The 16,759-nt window shown below is 40.2% G+C and overlaps 1 protein-coding gene across 3 annotated transcripts in view; it reads right to left on the reverse strand.

Moving 5' to 3' along the window:
• The window catches only part of AKT3 (AKT serine/threonine kinase 3), a 303,335-nt gene extending 286,898 nt beyond the window's left edge, over window positions 1–16,437 (reverse strand). For 2 of the 3 annotated variants that reach the window (XM_032317285.1, XM_032317283.1), the window contains exons 1-2: window positions 15,980–16,437; window positions 5,568–5,743 (exon numbers count right to left, since the gene is read on the reverse strand). In XM_032317285.1, coding sequence (XP_032173176.1) covers window positions 5,568–5,613 — 46 coding nt within the window. In that variant the 5' untranslated portion in view covers window positions 5,614–5,743; window positions 15,980–16,437. Of the gene's footprint in view, window positions 1–5,567; window positions 5,744–11,404; window positions 11,446–15,979 lie in introns of all 3 variants that reach the window. The other variant, XM_032317284.1, reaches the window with a different exon arrangement.
• Window positions 16,438–16,759: the final 322 nt, after the last annotated feature.

A 16,759-nucleotide genomic window follows, 5' to 3' on the forward strand; every position in this document is an offset into this window, starting at 1 on the left:
AAACTTGAACAAAAGGTACACAAGTATGTAAAAAGTAAAGGAGAAGGTCCTTGGACTTGGATGAGCACCCAACAAATTTTGCATTTTGCTTTCCATAACAGCTTAAAATTGACTAGATCACAACAATCACACATTAAAATATAGCCCAGCTTACAATCTTCACATTACTAAAATATTCTGCTTAATAGCATTAAGCTATTTTGAGAGAAAACTCATAGACTCATGAAGTTTTCGCTTGGAATTACCAAACACTAACATTCCAATTCCTCTAAACAAATCATTTCAAAGAATATAAAACAAACATCATTCCAAGGTCACAATTTATTGATGTCCTTGAGCTGGAAACTATTAACTATAAAGCAAACTAAGGAAACAAGTTCTTTGAAAGCACAAACTGGTTACATACATGAACACAACATGAATGTTCGATTTGTTAGATATTGAGGCAACAAAAAGTGTAAGAAATATGCAGCATTTTTATCAATTCAAAGGTTTTTAATGATAAAACCACCTCTTAGATTTGTTACCAATTTCAAAACAGTAAGGTTACGAGTTGACTAACAATATATTAGATTTTAACCTGTTATCAAAAAACTGGCTCGCCACATTTATGAGACTACTTACCTTTTTAAGAAACAGTACTATTAAGCAAATAGAATTTTATAAATTACAATCAGCCCTGGTTAATAGGATTGCAGTCTACTTAATTCTATAATTTAGACCTTTTAAGCTGGTTAAATTTCCCACTTTATTAATGCAGTAAGTTTCTTCACAGCAAATATCACCACTGACTGTAATGGGATAAAAACTAGGAGAGCAAAACTTTTGACATTAACTTTAGAGATCTGCAGTACCAACTGGCTGGTCTGTGAAGGAGACCATCTATCTAACAAGCGTTTAATACACATGCAGGTATCTCCTGCGCTGATATACAACTGAACTATGAGGTTCTCTCCCACACAAAAGAGGAATATGCAGGTGGCACTGGAGTCTATGTGTGCTATACATGATGTTTTCTTTACTGTCATCTCTAACACCAACAATCCCATGTCCATGTCCAACTAATACTTACCATTTTGTAATTGCTCCAGAAAAGTACAGAACAAACAAACAAAAAAAGGTTTCAATATCGATATATCACCAATCACCAAAATTAGGAAAGCTTTTGTCCAACATATTACCATTAGCTATCTTTAAATCTATTTTTTTCCTTTTCCAGGATCATATTTACTAAAGAATGACTTATTTACATTGAAAGTACAAATAAAATGAGATTCTCTCTGGACAGGAGCTAACAAGAACTGATTGATAACTACAAGTTTGAGGAAAAGGACTGATATTCAAGGTAAGGGATGATATAACTTTTCTGTTAGTATTTTGATTAATAGTTTAAACACTCCATACAAAAAAATAAATAAATAAATAAATAAATAAACACTCCATACATATTAGCTCATAATGCCTACCACCATACCGTGAGGTAAAGAAGGCAGATGTTACCATATTTATCTTCAAACAAGTACACACAGGTTCAGGAGATCAAAATCTATCTTCTCAGGGTAAACAGGCAACAAATAATAACACTCTTTTAGAAGAAATTCTTTGAACAAAAATACAGCCAAACAACATTAGACTACCTAATGAAATTTGCTTGACTAAAACACAAAGTTATTATTAAAATCATACTGAAAATCTCTAAAGGAATAAATTAAGAATGGTGGAAAGAAAAAATGTCCAGTTTGGTTTCCCCTAATATTTCAACTAATACTTTCAGGAGTCCAGTTAAAACTGCCATCACAAATCTTTGTTCAGTGACTCTAACTTGTCTTATGTATAGGGAAAATACATAAATAATACAAATAGAGGACACGACCAGCAATTTCAGTCTTTCATTCCCAAGTATAAACACAGCCACAGGAACCACCAGATACCTAAGGAATACTAACACCACCAAAAAAAGAACAAAAATAAACAAACTGAAAAAGTTACTCAGACAGGAGAAAAAAGTTAAAAATAAAGTCTAGTTAGTGTTCTAAGATTAAGGATTGTATTATATCTGTAAAATAAGAGCTGGCTATGAACTATAAAGAATTCCCAGAAATATAAAGTAATAGCTTAAATAGAACTCAGTAAAGGGTTCAAAGAAAAAGTCAAGGAAATCTTCCAGAACAAGGCTGGAAAACAAAGACATGGAAGTGAAAGAAAAATCGTAAAACCTGAACATTGATAATAGATGCTCTGGGCGGGGAGTGGGGGGAGCAGGCCGTAAAGGAATACAGAGAACACAGAAGGGAAGAAATAATGAAAGAAATACAGAAGATTCCCTAGAACTGAAGACATATGCCAATATATCCAAAAGGTGCACCAAATGCTTTACAGGAAGAGTTAAAAGAACTACATTTCATCCTCCTTACATTTCATGTCAAAGACAAAAAGGCACAGCCACAACAAGCTTCCAGAGAACAAAAACAGGTTACCTAGAGAGAAATTCCTCCTATTAGCATTACGCCTCTTATCAGTGAAACTGGTTACCAAAAGGTAATGTAACGCAACCTTCAAAATTCCAAAGGAAAACTGTTGCACAACTAAATTCTATACCCAGCTAAGGTATGTCCTGGGTGTCAAAGTGAAAAGCACATTTTTGAATACTCTGTTGACAAGCATCCTCCACATATTCTTTCTTAAAAAAGTACTCCAGGAAATTTAAAAAAAAAAAAAAAAAAAAACCTTCTGGAACATGGTAAAACAAATCCAAAATAAATGGGAAAGACACGAGGTCTAAGAAAGCAGAGAACATGTCCAAGAATGCAATTAAATAACATGCTCTTAGCTAACATCATACCCAGAAGAAAGTCAGTTTCCAATAAAATTTCAACAAATACTATGATTAAAAAACTGGATACCCAAGTGGTATGATGAAGAAGACAGACTCTCTTTAACCAACGGTGGCGGGACGAGGGGGGCGCAATATGGCAACTGGAAAATCCAGGAAAAACAGGTATAGCCCCAACTAGAAGCCAAACTAAAGTACGACCTGATCTGGAATACCAACATTTGTTCCCTACGGCTCTTAACACACCATACCCGTCACACAACTTCCTTTAGCAGCAGGTAGTATTTACTTATCACACTATTGATTACTGCTGCTCCAAATCAACAAGTGAAACTATTACAAACCTTGGCAACATTAAATAAATGTTACAGTTGACACAACCTGGAAGGGGACCATGAGGAATTCGGGGGAAAGACTGGGAGGGGTACTAATTTTTCTGTACTCATAAAGTGACAAGTTTAGAGATGATGCCTAAGTATCTTCTAGAATTAAGAGTGCCAAGTGTTGGAAGTATAACCATGAAGCCCTCTCCCCTCCTTCAGGAGGGAAGGAAGAAAACAGGTATTACAAGTTAAATTCTTTATTCTCACAAAGGTGATATAATATATACTCGATTATGTAAGATTATTCAAATATAAAGCTTAGTATAATATACATAAAATTGAGATAATAATCACCAAAAAAATTAAAAGTAGAAAAGGTCTAAAGTGGTTATATCCCAGAAGAGAAACCAGTCTGAAAAAGTAGAGAGTAGAAAAGACTTTTACTTATCATTATATATCTTTGTGTACTTCTAACCAATGTAAGAAAAACACAACATAACCTTTGTCCATTTTTTCTTGTTCCTGTATCTCACGCACTATATACCAACCTTCTCTTATGGTAGTTCAGACAAGACACAATTAGCTAAACAAACTCAAGAACCACCCTAAATCCCTGACAAAATGCCGTGACCACAATAGTTTACGCTGGTGTTAAAACTCTCAAAACACATCCACATCCACTGTCTTACTTAATCCTCGCTCTGGTCTTACTAGAGCAGATTTTAGAGCTTAATAAAGTATTACTCCAAAAGGTTTACGTGATTTGCCATCCCAAGGATAGTAAGAAATATAGAATAAATGTTAATATGCAAGTTAAAAATAAAGAAAAAATACCTTGATACAGCAGTGAAGTCTGAAAATGCCTTCTTAACTACATAATAGAACATACAATAAATGAAACAACAGTAAAATACTGGCTGAAACAGTTTTTATTGTGAAACACACACTTACCACATGACCACAATCTCATTCCTAGGTTACTGCCCAAGAAAAAATGAAAATACATCACACCAAGATACACGCTCCCTTGCTCACCGCAGTTTTATTCGTAACAGCCAGAAACCAGAAACAACCCGACTACCCATCAGCTGGTCAGGAGATAAACTGTGTTATGGCCCAACTATGGAATGTGACCCAACAATAAAGAAACAAACTGATGATATACACAACAACACGATGAATCCTTGAAGTACTGCGCTACATGAGAGTGACCAAACACAAAAGGTCGCAGGCCTCTATTGATAAAGAGAAATTAGAAAAGGAAGATTCCAGTGGTATCACATCAGTGGTTGTCAGGGTTGAGGAAAGAGGACTGACCGCACTTGAGGGCACTTCTGGGGAGACAGACATGTCTGCTGTCATGTGTAGTGCTTGTTACACTACTGCTTGAAGGCAGCAAACTCATCAAAGTGTACACGTAAAATTGGTGAATTTCATTGTTCTGGAAATAATAACTCAATAAGGTTGATTTTTTAAAACTCAGTCATACATAATCTCATTTAACTTCTGACAACAGCTTTTCAAGCATAGGAATTAACTACGACCCACAAGGAACACTGCAATCACATATTTAAAAGGTAACTTTTAATCAGAACATAGATCCAGTACACAGAACTTAAAGAGTCCTGACAGTAAAACAGTCCTCATGCTACTCAATTTGGCCACGTGGATAAACACTTGTTGCCTGGCAACTGGTCTACACTCCAGATTTCTTGATAAACATATTGACCACATTAGCAGGTGACCTCATAGAGGATAAACTAAGCTTTATGTTGAAGAGTTCTTCCTTTAGTATTAGAGAAGAATAATAGTGCATTTGAATTATTTACCTAAAGTAGGAGTGAACAAGAAATACTAAAACTACATCATGAAAAATAAAAATATGAAATGAGACATAAACACACACACACACAACACAAAACCTTTTCTTCATTTGGTCTTTTACTTTCAGACTCTCCTTACCTAACTAACAGGACGGTTGAAACCATGAGTTTGAGGGAGAACTCTTTCCCTTTAAGCCTGTAAGCCCCTCCCCTGCTACCGCCCAGACCTGTTTAATATAAATTTACATGTCTTTAAATGCTGATGAGTTAGACACTTTTCTAGGTATCAAATCATCCGAAAGACATCTCTCTGGATTGTAGAATCTGTGGACATGGAAAAACACAACATGAACTTTCTGTAACACAACATACCAGGAGGCCAAGTCTTCGTACCGTTGATGATAAATTATCAAAATCAAGAATTACGAAGAATCCCTAAATAACAAGCAAATTCCTCACACATAAGTTAAATATTTCTCTCTTACTGGACTTTGCGAACAGCTATGGAACAAATACCAAGTTCCAGGACACCACTGACCGTCAGCACACTTACCAAGCATACGACTTTCGGCTTTGGTGAGTACTTACCCCTCTTCTGAACCCAGCCTTCTTTCACAACGGTAACATCGCTCATGATGGCTCCCCTCTGAGCCCCCAACTCGGAGAAATGCTACTTTGTGGTATCAGCTTTGGGGTTTGGATTCTCTGCTGCTGCTGCTGCTGCTGCTGCTGCTGCCCTTCCCACTCTCTAGTGATGACTCAGCCTGGAAGGAAGTATTGAAGAAAGAATTTCTTTTTTTTCCATTCTTGCAACTCACATAGCAATAACAAACAACTAATTCTTTGTAAATGTCTTCAACTGGCCTGACCTCACATAAAACTCTAACTTCTCAAACTGGGGAACTCATTTACTCAATAGTTCTAGAGTGAACGTGCTTCCCTGGGCTTATGACCGATTTCAAACGATAGTGAAACTTTTAACCTAAGAGGCTGTAACAGAAATGTCTTAAGAAAACCACTGTCACACCTATACAATGAACACAGAACATCTGTTCAGTGCTATGTGTTGGAGGTGAAAAGGCGAGAGACTCAAAGTTGGGGGAACTAAAAGTAAACTTTCGTGTATGTCTAGTTCCGAAACCTCTGGGGATTTAGGAATACTTCCTGCAAAGCAATCGTGACTGTTTTTAATACCTGTATTTTATGGAAAACACAATGTGCTAAAAACCAGCACTTGCGTATGCTTACTTTGCCCATACTCCAAGACATATTTTAGACAATCAATGAGTTAGATGACAATGAGTTTTTGGATAACAATCAATAAATTATTATAAATACTACGGAGCCCATTACTTTTTAAAATACACGAAGTGAAACAAAAGGAATATGAAAGTGGAAAAAAGCAGGGGGTATCCAGGCTGTGTCAAGAACAGTTGTTCTTATCTATCGTTCTCAGGAAATCCTCACAATAAACCCAGGAGGGCACCATTAACTTCATTTCACAGATGAGTAAACTGAGGCTCGCACAGATTAAGCAGCGTGCCTGACTTCGACACGACTACTGCATGATGGAGCCTGGATCTGACGCAGGCCATCACACTCCAGAGCCCGCATTCCTAACTCCACGACTCTACTGCCTTCAGATAAAAAGAAGCCAGAGTCAAAGTCTACATATTTGTAAAAGGGCCACAATTTAGCAGGAAAGCTTTTAGGAAGCAAAGCAAATGAGACACAATCAGTTTCAATATTCGCAAGATCCCACAAATACTTTTTAAAAGAAAATAAGTTGCTTCAGAAGGAATAGTTTTTCTTGGGATAAAAATCTGGAATTTATCCCATGGGTCTTTGTAAGATATCTTGCTGTATAATAAACAAAGTCCCCAAAAGTATCCTCATATATACACTAATGAGTTTTACAGGGCTATTTCTCATTGTCCCTCTCAACCTAAAAAGGAAAATGCGAAGATAAAACAGAGTTAAAAATATTTCCACAGAAAGGGACCAAAACATGTAGTCCAGGGTACACTGGCATTATATGTCCAAAAGCACAGGCATAAATTTTAGATAACCAGAAAAATGGACGGATGGACTATATAACTATACTGTTTTCTCAGACTGGGTTTTGTTAATAGTCCATAGCAGCAAGTTCAAGGTTAGACTCCCTAGCTATTACTGGAACTGAATCATGGGTCATTTTCCAATGCATATTAAGTAGAAAACCTAATCACGTAGCAGTGAGGAATCAAGACTAACATTTACTTAAGAAAGCTTGACTAAGTTTGTGTGGCTGAATAGAAAACCACCCCCACACGTGCCCTCAGCACCTACAGGTAAGGTCAAGACTGTCCTCAGAAGCAATGGGGTCTGCCACTGCAGAGAAAGAGATACTAGAATCTAAATGTATTTTCCCAAAATATGTTTAAAAGAACACCAAGAGAAATACCAGGGCGGGGGGTGGGGGGCGCTGGGGAGAGAGAAAAAGAAAAAAAAAATTTTTGGTCAAGTAAGTTTGGAAAAATTCTACGAACTATTCTTTCTCTTGAAACATCACTATTAAACTATTAAAGATATAAAATAACGTACAACCTTGTTTATTCCAGCAAATCCTCAACTTATTGAACCTACAGGGCTCTTTTTTTTTTCTTTATATATCCAGAGGAATACATTTTGTGAACTGGCCACATAACTCAAAGCAAGACTCATTTCATCACTAAAAATGGGCAAAAAAACAAAAACAAAAAACCTTCAATAAAGAATCCAAACATTATTTTAATTTGATTTCTAGAACTTCCTAAAAACTGGCTCCATAATACAGAACCAGGTAACTAAAAGGGTTACCTCCTTCTACTACATAAACAATTACGAGGACATTAAGTATCGGGGTCCCTAGCGCAAACTGAGGGCTTCCGGAGAGCTGCACGCAGTCCTCTTTGGCAGCACCTATAGCAAGGGACCTCCTCCCATTCAAGCCCTTCTTAGTTCCTGACTATAAAGTGGTATTATCTGGATAGAAAAAAATTCCTATCTTAATATTCTTGGGATTGGAAATGGAACAGATCAGGGGTGGGCACTTAGTAATAACCAAAAAATGATACCACTCCAATAAACATATATCTTCCTTTCTAAATATCTTCCTTTCTAGTAAAATAATCTGCATTACAACACATCTATGGAGACACTAAAGAAAAGTCCTTTCAAAACTCATTCCATTTTTTAAGCTCACATTTCACTGTTGGAATCTCAAAGCAGGAAAGGACCATCATTTTACAGTTGAGGAAAGAGAGTTCAGAGGGATGAAGAGACTTGCCCAAGGTCGCACAGCTGCTTTCTGAGGGAACCAAGAGCAGAGAACCATGCACACGTTCTTTCCACTAGCACCACTGCTTCGGTACAAAACAACATACTGAAATATTCAGATCAACCCAAATCAAAGAGTTTTGTTTTAAAATGAAACTGTTTCGGGGTGCCTAGGTGGCCCAGTCCTTGAGGGTCTCACTTTTGGTTTCCACTCAGGTCCTGATCTCAGGGTCTCGAGATCAGCTCTGTGCTCAGCACACAGTCTGCTTGACAGTCTTTCTCCCTCTCCCACTGCGCCTCCCCACTCTCGAATAAATTTAAAAAAAAAAATAAGTGAAATGAAACTTTCAAAAAACTAACTTTTAGATAAAAATATTTATTGTTGCTTTTATATTTAAAGTGTTGAAATGTATGTTAAATCAACAGGACAAAATTTATAATCATCATCAGGACCAGTAAACCCACTCATTATGGAAGTGGCTTTATCCAACTGCATCTTAAACTCTTAGCAAATTCTACATCATCATAACCTTCAGCTTTAAAGTTGCTCCTGGGACTCTCAGCTAAAATGATACCTTCTTTGAAAACAGCTTAAAAGATATTCAAAGTATACTACTGCAGAATCACGGCCAATAGGCTAGAAATAAATGCTGTCCTGTGTGCAAAACACAATGCTAATGACTCTTAAGCAATCCACCATATTCTTCGATTTAATTTCCCTACAGTGGCAACCCACTTGCACCAAGTCATCTACGCTCTCCCACTCCCATGCTCCACGTGGCTAAAAACACTAATCTGCCAAATGATGAGCTGGACATGAACCTCCCCTCCTCCTACAGCCCAGCTTCTCCAGAAATACGTTCCATCCCATGAGCTCTAAAAGACAAAATTTGGTTTCTTTTTCTTTTAAGCCTAATGCATTAAATATTTCATTGTTGAATAATCTCATTTTGTCTATTCTTAAAAAAAATGTCATACAAAATTCCTGGCAGATTCAATTTAGAATTTATACAAAGCAGTTAAACTAAAGGTTCTTTCATTCAAAACTATTTGAGAATTTGATGATAACAGCATTTGAATATCACTTCACAATTTACAAAACATTTTCACATCTTGTACCTCACTCAATACCACTACTATTTAGTAAAGCAATTTGACAGTGCGGGGCACGTAAGATACGCCCAGCAAATACAGAAGAAATGAATGAGCGGATGAATGAAAGAGCACAGATACAGCTTTACATAACTAATGAAGAACAGACACACTAGATAAATTAATACTATAAGAAACACAGAGAGCGGAATCATGTCACCTTAAAGACAAACCTGAACTCAAATGTTATAAAAACATCTACACAGAAGTAATTTAAATTACAATAAATATCCTTCCTTATTCCTTAAAGTATGTTTGCTGTAGACCTCCACTAATTGTGAGGACTGGCACACATTAAAATTATGCTCCTTTTCTCCATGTTTTTTGATACTTTTTGTTGAGAGGAGGCCAACAACTAAGCATCAATGCTGCCCAAAATTATGTTTATGGAAGAAAGAAAGAGAGAGAATGGCCTATCTTATTAATGACATTCATAACAATTTTTAAAAAGATATTTGCTTAAGGCAAAAACCATTCAGTTTTAAGCAATAATCAAAATTCTTCAAATGTCTTTCCAAAATCTCATTCACTCAAGTAACATATACATGTAATCAGTAAATCGGTACTGATTGCCTACTCTGTGACAAGGACCACACTGAGTATACATGGAGGCAAGCAAAACAAAGGTTTGAAAAAAATCTTTTCCAAATAATAGTGTTATCAAAGTGCTTTCACATATTTTTGAATTTGACTCTAGAAACAAATCTGTACAGTAGCTACAGCATCGACAATTCTGAACCCAGGCAAACTGTGAGCAACCAAATGTGACATTATTTCCTCGCCATCACCGTAACGAGATAGTGACAAGTAACAAGTGGGACCGCCTGCAGTTCAAGTCTTCTATCGGTTAGGTATGCTTTCTTCCAAATAACCCAATAGGAATTCTCAGAAGTATGTGTAACATTTGTGGATGTCGCTGTGAATATTCTTTCTGTATTGAGTTACTTTTCAAAAGTCCAGTAAACACAATGTTTTCAAATAAATTAAAAATCAAATATAACTGCAGCATCACAAAGGAAATGACACCAACAGAAGACCAGAAGGTTGACAAAGTTAAAAGGCATGCCAGCAATTTTCTTTTTTACAAATTAGAGCAAGATTCACAGGTTAGCAATTTCCTACATGTTAATTTCTAAGTTCAAAGCCACAATACTATCCATAATACAACTTCCTCTAAACCATATCCTTGCCTGTAAATAATACTATGAAGACTATACTTGTCCTGCACCAGGACTTTTTATATCCTTTAGCTATGCCTAGCCAAACTGAATTAATGAAGGACTACTAAGGTACAAAGACAAGAGAATTTTGCTACTTTGAAATACAAATGATTGTTAAGGGAACCATACTATAATTCTACCCTATTAATTTTAAGAAATAGCTGAAACTAACTTATGCCATAATAAATGCCTAAAGTCATATAAAACTCTTTAAAGGATTCAAGGGAAAGGAAAAATACTGAAATAAAGGGAAATTCAAGACAACTTGCTCTGCACTTCAAATAACTCAGCCTATCTGTCCCTCTCACAAGTTGCTATCCTGTTCATAAACCTGTCATATGGGGAAAGTGAGCCACAAAACTTTCTTCAGAATGCAGTAACAGACTTTGTGGATTTTCTTAAAACTAACAGATATCTTCAATGTTTCATCCTACAGGAAAATACTTGAATTGGCATAAGCAAGATTTCCAACTTTCACGCAAAATTTCAGGTTCTTTCAATTCGCAAATTTTTAAATATTCATACAAAAGTGGGGAGTGTTTCTCCTCTTCTCTACCTCAGTTTAGGGCATTTGAATGCCATCTGAACCAACACAACCATGAGTAACCAAACTAAAAACAGACAAACAAACAAACAAAAAAACTTGCGCTGGGTGCTGTATTTAATATTCTAACTTGAAGCAACTAGGAAAATGCCTATTGGATTCCTCTGGTTCACCTAAACCACTAAACAAGCCATAGACAAAGGATATCCTACCTTTCTCATATTAAGTGTGGCTTGTCTCTATGTGAAGGCACCTGTAATACAACAGAAAAAGGTTGAGGGTTGCCCCTGAAAGAATTTCGGTTGCACAGGAAGCCATACTTTTCCAAAACACATATAAAATCCTTCTAAAATCTGCCTTGGAGACCTCGTTGACAATAAAATGAAAAAAAAAAAAAAAATCCACATATATACACAAAATGCAGTTGGTATAATGGTCCATTAAATGTCAAGAATCAGCATGACGGATTTTACCCAGATTAAACTGAGAGTTAACCCACAGGTATGGAATGCTGTAACAAAGTTCATCACAATGGTGCATCAAGAAGAGCACTGGGCAGGCCCCGAAACTGGGGTCCCCGTTCCCAACTCCATCCCACCCTGAGTGACACTACATCAAGTCCTTTCATTTCTCTGTGCTTCACTTTTCTTAGCCATAAAAATAAAGGTGTAGCATTAGACAAGTAGCTTCACAGCTCTTCCAGAGTTGGTATTTATGATTCTTCAAGTTCAAATCCACCTAGCATCTACTTCGCTCATAGATGACATCTCTGGTGACACCATCATGATTATACGCAGTTACTGTTCTCAAAAGTTGAATACATAGTTGGGAAGATAAAATATCAAAACATCAATCTTACTTAGACAGAATTCGAACTGAACTCCAGTACTGGCAGAATACCATCTTCCCCCGCTTCCCATCCCCTAGACTTCCAAACAGAGTCAGAGCCTTAGAAGTCTTCTATAGATTTCTTCTGGTCAATCATTTTACTTCTCCCCCTGAATATTACCAAAATAAATCCATTTACAAAATGTGAAATCTTGGCAGTTGGTAAAAGCTAAATATAAAGAAAGTACTGAAAAGACCACTAAAAAGCAAATGTATGGGTCAAGAAACATGTATTAATTTATCTATCAACTACTACGTGAAGGTTACCTGGCAAAGGAAACCTATTTACATCTAAATACAAAAGAGGAGGGCACTGCAATAACATATGTAAACAACTGAGGCACTGAACTTGGTCTCTGAAACAAATGAAATGAAAAAGACTGTTAAGGGTCTGTCGATGACACTTTTTTTTTTACTCTATTACCGAGATTTCTATGGAAATTATTGTACTACATTACTGAAACTGAGTATGTCACTGGGAAGTCTAATGAGAGGTATAAGCAACTTAGGCAAAATGCTAAGGAAAAAAAGTGTTTCGGAACGAGGACAGTCAAACAGAAATGGCTTTTTATAATGCCGCATTAGTAAGTGTTTTCTCTTGTGAAAACCACTTTCATAAAGTAGCAGGGGCTGTTGTGAAGATTAAACCAACTGACACACATTAAGCACCTAGAACAGCGCCTGGTACTTGGCAAGTGCTCACCAGGCACCAGCTGGCATTGACCCTAAACCTGACCTCACGCTGCCGAAAGACCACAATAAAATTTTTAGTTAACATCAGATGATTCAGGGCTAACCTTCCAGGTGACTACAGAAGAGTGTGTGGTGTATAAAACAAGTATTCAGAATACTAAGGCACACTCCTGAAACCTGGAGCTAAAAACAGAGCAACTTCAAATGATTTATATATTCTAACATAAACTTACAAAAATTCATTGCGTGCATTAAAATGTATGTTAAGAAAAACAAAAATGCCACCGTCAAATTATAAGACTGATTTCATCAAAACAAATGAAATGGTTTATTTTTCTGTCTTGAGTCTTATGTATTCAAATATAAATTATTGCAAATTAAGCATTTTTAATGCTTAAAACTTAATCACATTATAAACACAAGATCCTATCAAATCATGCAAAAAATCCAATTAACATGAGTTAACAATAACTGCCTTATCTTCTCAAGGGTGAATTCCTGAACTAAAAAAGTTTAACAACAACGGGTAGCTAACTTTTTACAAAAATATGCAAAGTTCAGGTAAACTCTAAACTTACACAAAAAATCAATTTATCAAACAGGTTCCTCTTTTTAAAGAAAACCAAATAGTTGGAAATTTCCATTGAATTTTTAAGAAAAAATCTTTTGTATGTTTAAATCAAAAGCCAGAGTTTAAAAAAATCGTAAATCTCTACTCTACATGAGATTCTATTATGCCAAGTACATTTGTCCTAGGATATGTTTAACCAGAACATGTTTAGATTTGCAATGATTCTGAAAACAAATTCTCTTTCTAATGGTAGTAATCTTCTGAATGATATGTAAATAAGGAAAGTTTTTAATCAAACTAGCTCTGGCACACAGTTCACACTAAAAAATTTGTTGGAAGAATGAATGAAATCTTATTTAAAATATTTTACAGCTATAAAAGTACATAAACCAAAAACTCTAAAGCTGAACCCTTAAGCACCTTCACATACACAACTTAAACTAAGATCAATGTCAAACTAAAAACCAATTTTCAGTTGGAAAACAACTCACTAAGGTAATTTTGACAGAAAGACTAAGCATAGGGGACAAAATGGATATAAGTAGTAGTTTCCTAAGTTTTTTGGTAGAATTACTTTAGGTATTTTTAAAATGCTATTGGAAGACCTACTACTGCAAACACCTACCACAAACAAAACATAGCAACTGAAAACTATAGTTCTACATTCATCTAAGTTCTAATGGTGTCTCAATCATATGATATGTGCACTCCCTCACTTAAAAATTAGAAGCACAAGCCAATCAAAGATATTCGGGTCAACCCTAGTGAGACCAAAAAAAGCAGATCTTCAAATACAGTCTATGTGGTAAACTTTCCAAGTCAAGATTATGTGTTGCCAAAAGGAAACAAAAAACAAAAAACGACACTCCTGATATGCATCTTCCAAAGTATTACACATTCACCTCAGAAATCAAGTAATTTACCAAGAATTAAATTTCTTAATAAAAAATGCATTCCTGTCTTAGACAACCACTTCCTGAATGTGTGCTGGTTTTGGACGACCACCACCTGGGATATTTATATTCATTTATACGTATTTTGCAATGATATTTAACTTCTGAAAGCAAACTTTCCTAAGCCAGGTTTACTGGACTCTTCTAGCTTTGGCTTTTTCAACTATTTCCTAACAATGTATAACCTAATTTAATGAGTTTCCACCAAAACCCAAAGGGGGGGTAGTGATTTACAATTTACAGTAATTTACATCTTTATAAAAGATATAAAAATGACCATGCCTTCCCAAATATGGAACATGTATCTAACTTGACGATTAGAAGCACTTGACAAGGTACTCAACTGCAAAAAAAGTCATCATGTCACATGTCTTAGCTACAGGATGAACTAAAAAAGTGTGAACATTTTCTTAATAGTACTACTTAATACACAGATACATAGGTTCCGCTGTTAACTTATCTTTGAAAATGTAAGCCATTACAAACTACTGGGCTCTCGACCAATTACCACACTGGTGAAATGAGTTGGTTTTATTTTCATAAGGTTCTCCTGATGCAAAAAAAAAAAAAAAAAAAAAAATGGGAGCATCCTATCCTTGGCTTATGGGAAAGCCTTTCCTCTGCTTTAAGATAAACAGCCAATATCGGTATTGAAGACCTGGCCCCAAAGAGACTCAATCCAGCCTAAGTGAAGATCCCCGGGGTAATCCCAAACAAGGAGTGACCCCGCCTGGGAGTCAGGGTGAACCCGGCGACCGGCCAGGCTTCAACTTTGGGCTCTGAGGGCCCAGCCAGCATCATGGCTGATGCAGACCCGATGCGCAGGAGGAGGAGGTGGACGAGGAAGAGGCTGGTTTGTTTACTTGCAGCCTGAGCCGCCGCCACCGCCAGCAGCTACAGCATCACTGGATCCGCCAAACCCAGCATCTTCCGCACATTTCTATTCTTAGCACACAACTCCCAAGCGGATTAAAACCCCACTACTATTAAAAACACAGACGAGCACGTTACCCACCTCCCACACACACCCCCACCCCCCCAGCCCCCCCCTCTCCAGGGCAGTCTTTTCCTGCGCGCCGGCTGCCGGGGAGGGTGGGGAGGAAGGAGACCCCGGGGGACGCCGGTGCATCCTCGCCTGCACCCCACCCCGCGCGCGCAGACAGCCCCCGCGCCGGGGAGCGCGGCAGACGGCCCCCTCCCCCCAACCCAAACACGCCGGCACCCGCGCTCCCCGCGTTATATAAGCCCGCCGCCGCCCCCGCCCGGCCGGCGCCCCCTCCCCACGCCGCGCGGCCCGGGCCGGCCGGGAGCGGGAGCTGCGCAGGGACTGGAGGCGCCAGGGCCGGGGCAGCGCAGACGCGGCCGGTACCGCTAGGCCGGGAACACCCTCCCCGGCCCCCCGCGCGCCGCCGCCCCCCAGCTTCCCCCGGAAAGTGAGGGGGTGCCGGTGTCAGCGGCGCCGGGCATCCCCCGGCCTGCCCACCCACACCCACACCCGAGCCTCCGGTGACCCGGCCCCCGCCCACGCCCCCGGCGCGGTGACAACCCAGACGCCCCCGCCTCCCCCCCCAACCCCGCCGCCGCCTGCCCTCCCCCCCCGCCCGAGGGAGGCCCGGGGCCGGGGGCCCGGAGGGAGCGGAGGCCAGGCGGGGAGGGGGCGAGCGGGGGGCGGTGGCTGTTACCTGCAAAGGCGGCGGCGGCGGCGGCCCCGCAGCTGCTCGGGCGGCGGCGGAGGATGGAGCCGGGGGGGCGGGGGGAGGAGAGGGGGCGACTCGGGGGTCCCCCCTTCCTCCTCCTCCCCTCCTGTCCTCCCCCCACCCCGCAGAGCCTCTGGCCCCCCTGGAGCCCGGTGAGGCCGGCGGGAGGGCAGGCGAAGGCTGCAGGGGAGGGAGGAGGGAGCCGGCCGGGCCGGGCCGCGGAGCTGGAGCGGGAGGCGGCGGCGGCGGCGGCGGCGGGAGGGGAGGGCGGAGGGAGGGCGGCGGCGGGGGGAGGAGGAGGCGGAGACTCTACATGGGAATCGGATATCGGCTACAAATTCAATTCATCACCAGAAAACACCGCTCGGGCGGGGGCCGGGTCACGCCGGCGAGGCGGCGGCGGGCGGAGGCTCCGGGCCCCGGGGCGCGCCCGGCGCGGGTCGGGGGTCTGCGGCCTCCTCTGGGGGTGGGGGGCCGCGCCTCGCCGCGGGGGTGGGGGTACCCTGCCGCCGCCTCCCCGCCCCCTCCTTCCTCCCTCCCGGGCCGCCGCCGCCGCCGATCGCTTCTCGCCGCCGCCGCCGCCGCCGCGGGGCTTGTTGTTGACTTTGAGGAAAACTCCTGACGTCAGGGGCTGGCTCTCGGCGACTGGCGGGAGCGGCTTCCCCGCGTCCCCGGCCCTGCCCGCCGCCTCTGCTCCCCTCCCTGCCGCGCCCTCGTCCGCAGGCTTCCCCGCGCCCCCCAAACCCGCGGCGCCCCGCGCCCCCT

The sequence above is a fragment of the Mustela erminea genome, chromosome 17, assembly GCF_009829155.1.
Source record: "Mustela erminea isolate mMusErm1 chromosome 17, mMusErm1.Pri, whole genome shotgun sequence".
In the NCBI taxonomy this organism is placed as follows: Eukaryota; Metazoa; Chordata; class Mammalia; order Carnivora; family Mustelidae; genus Mustela; species Mustela erminea.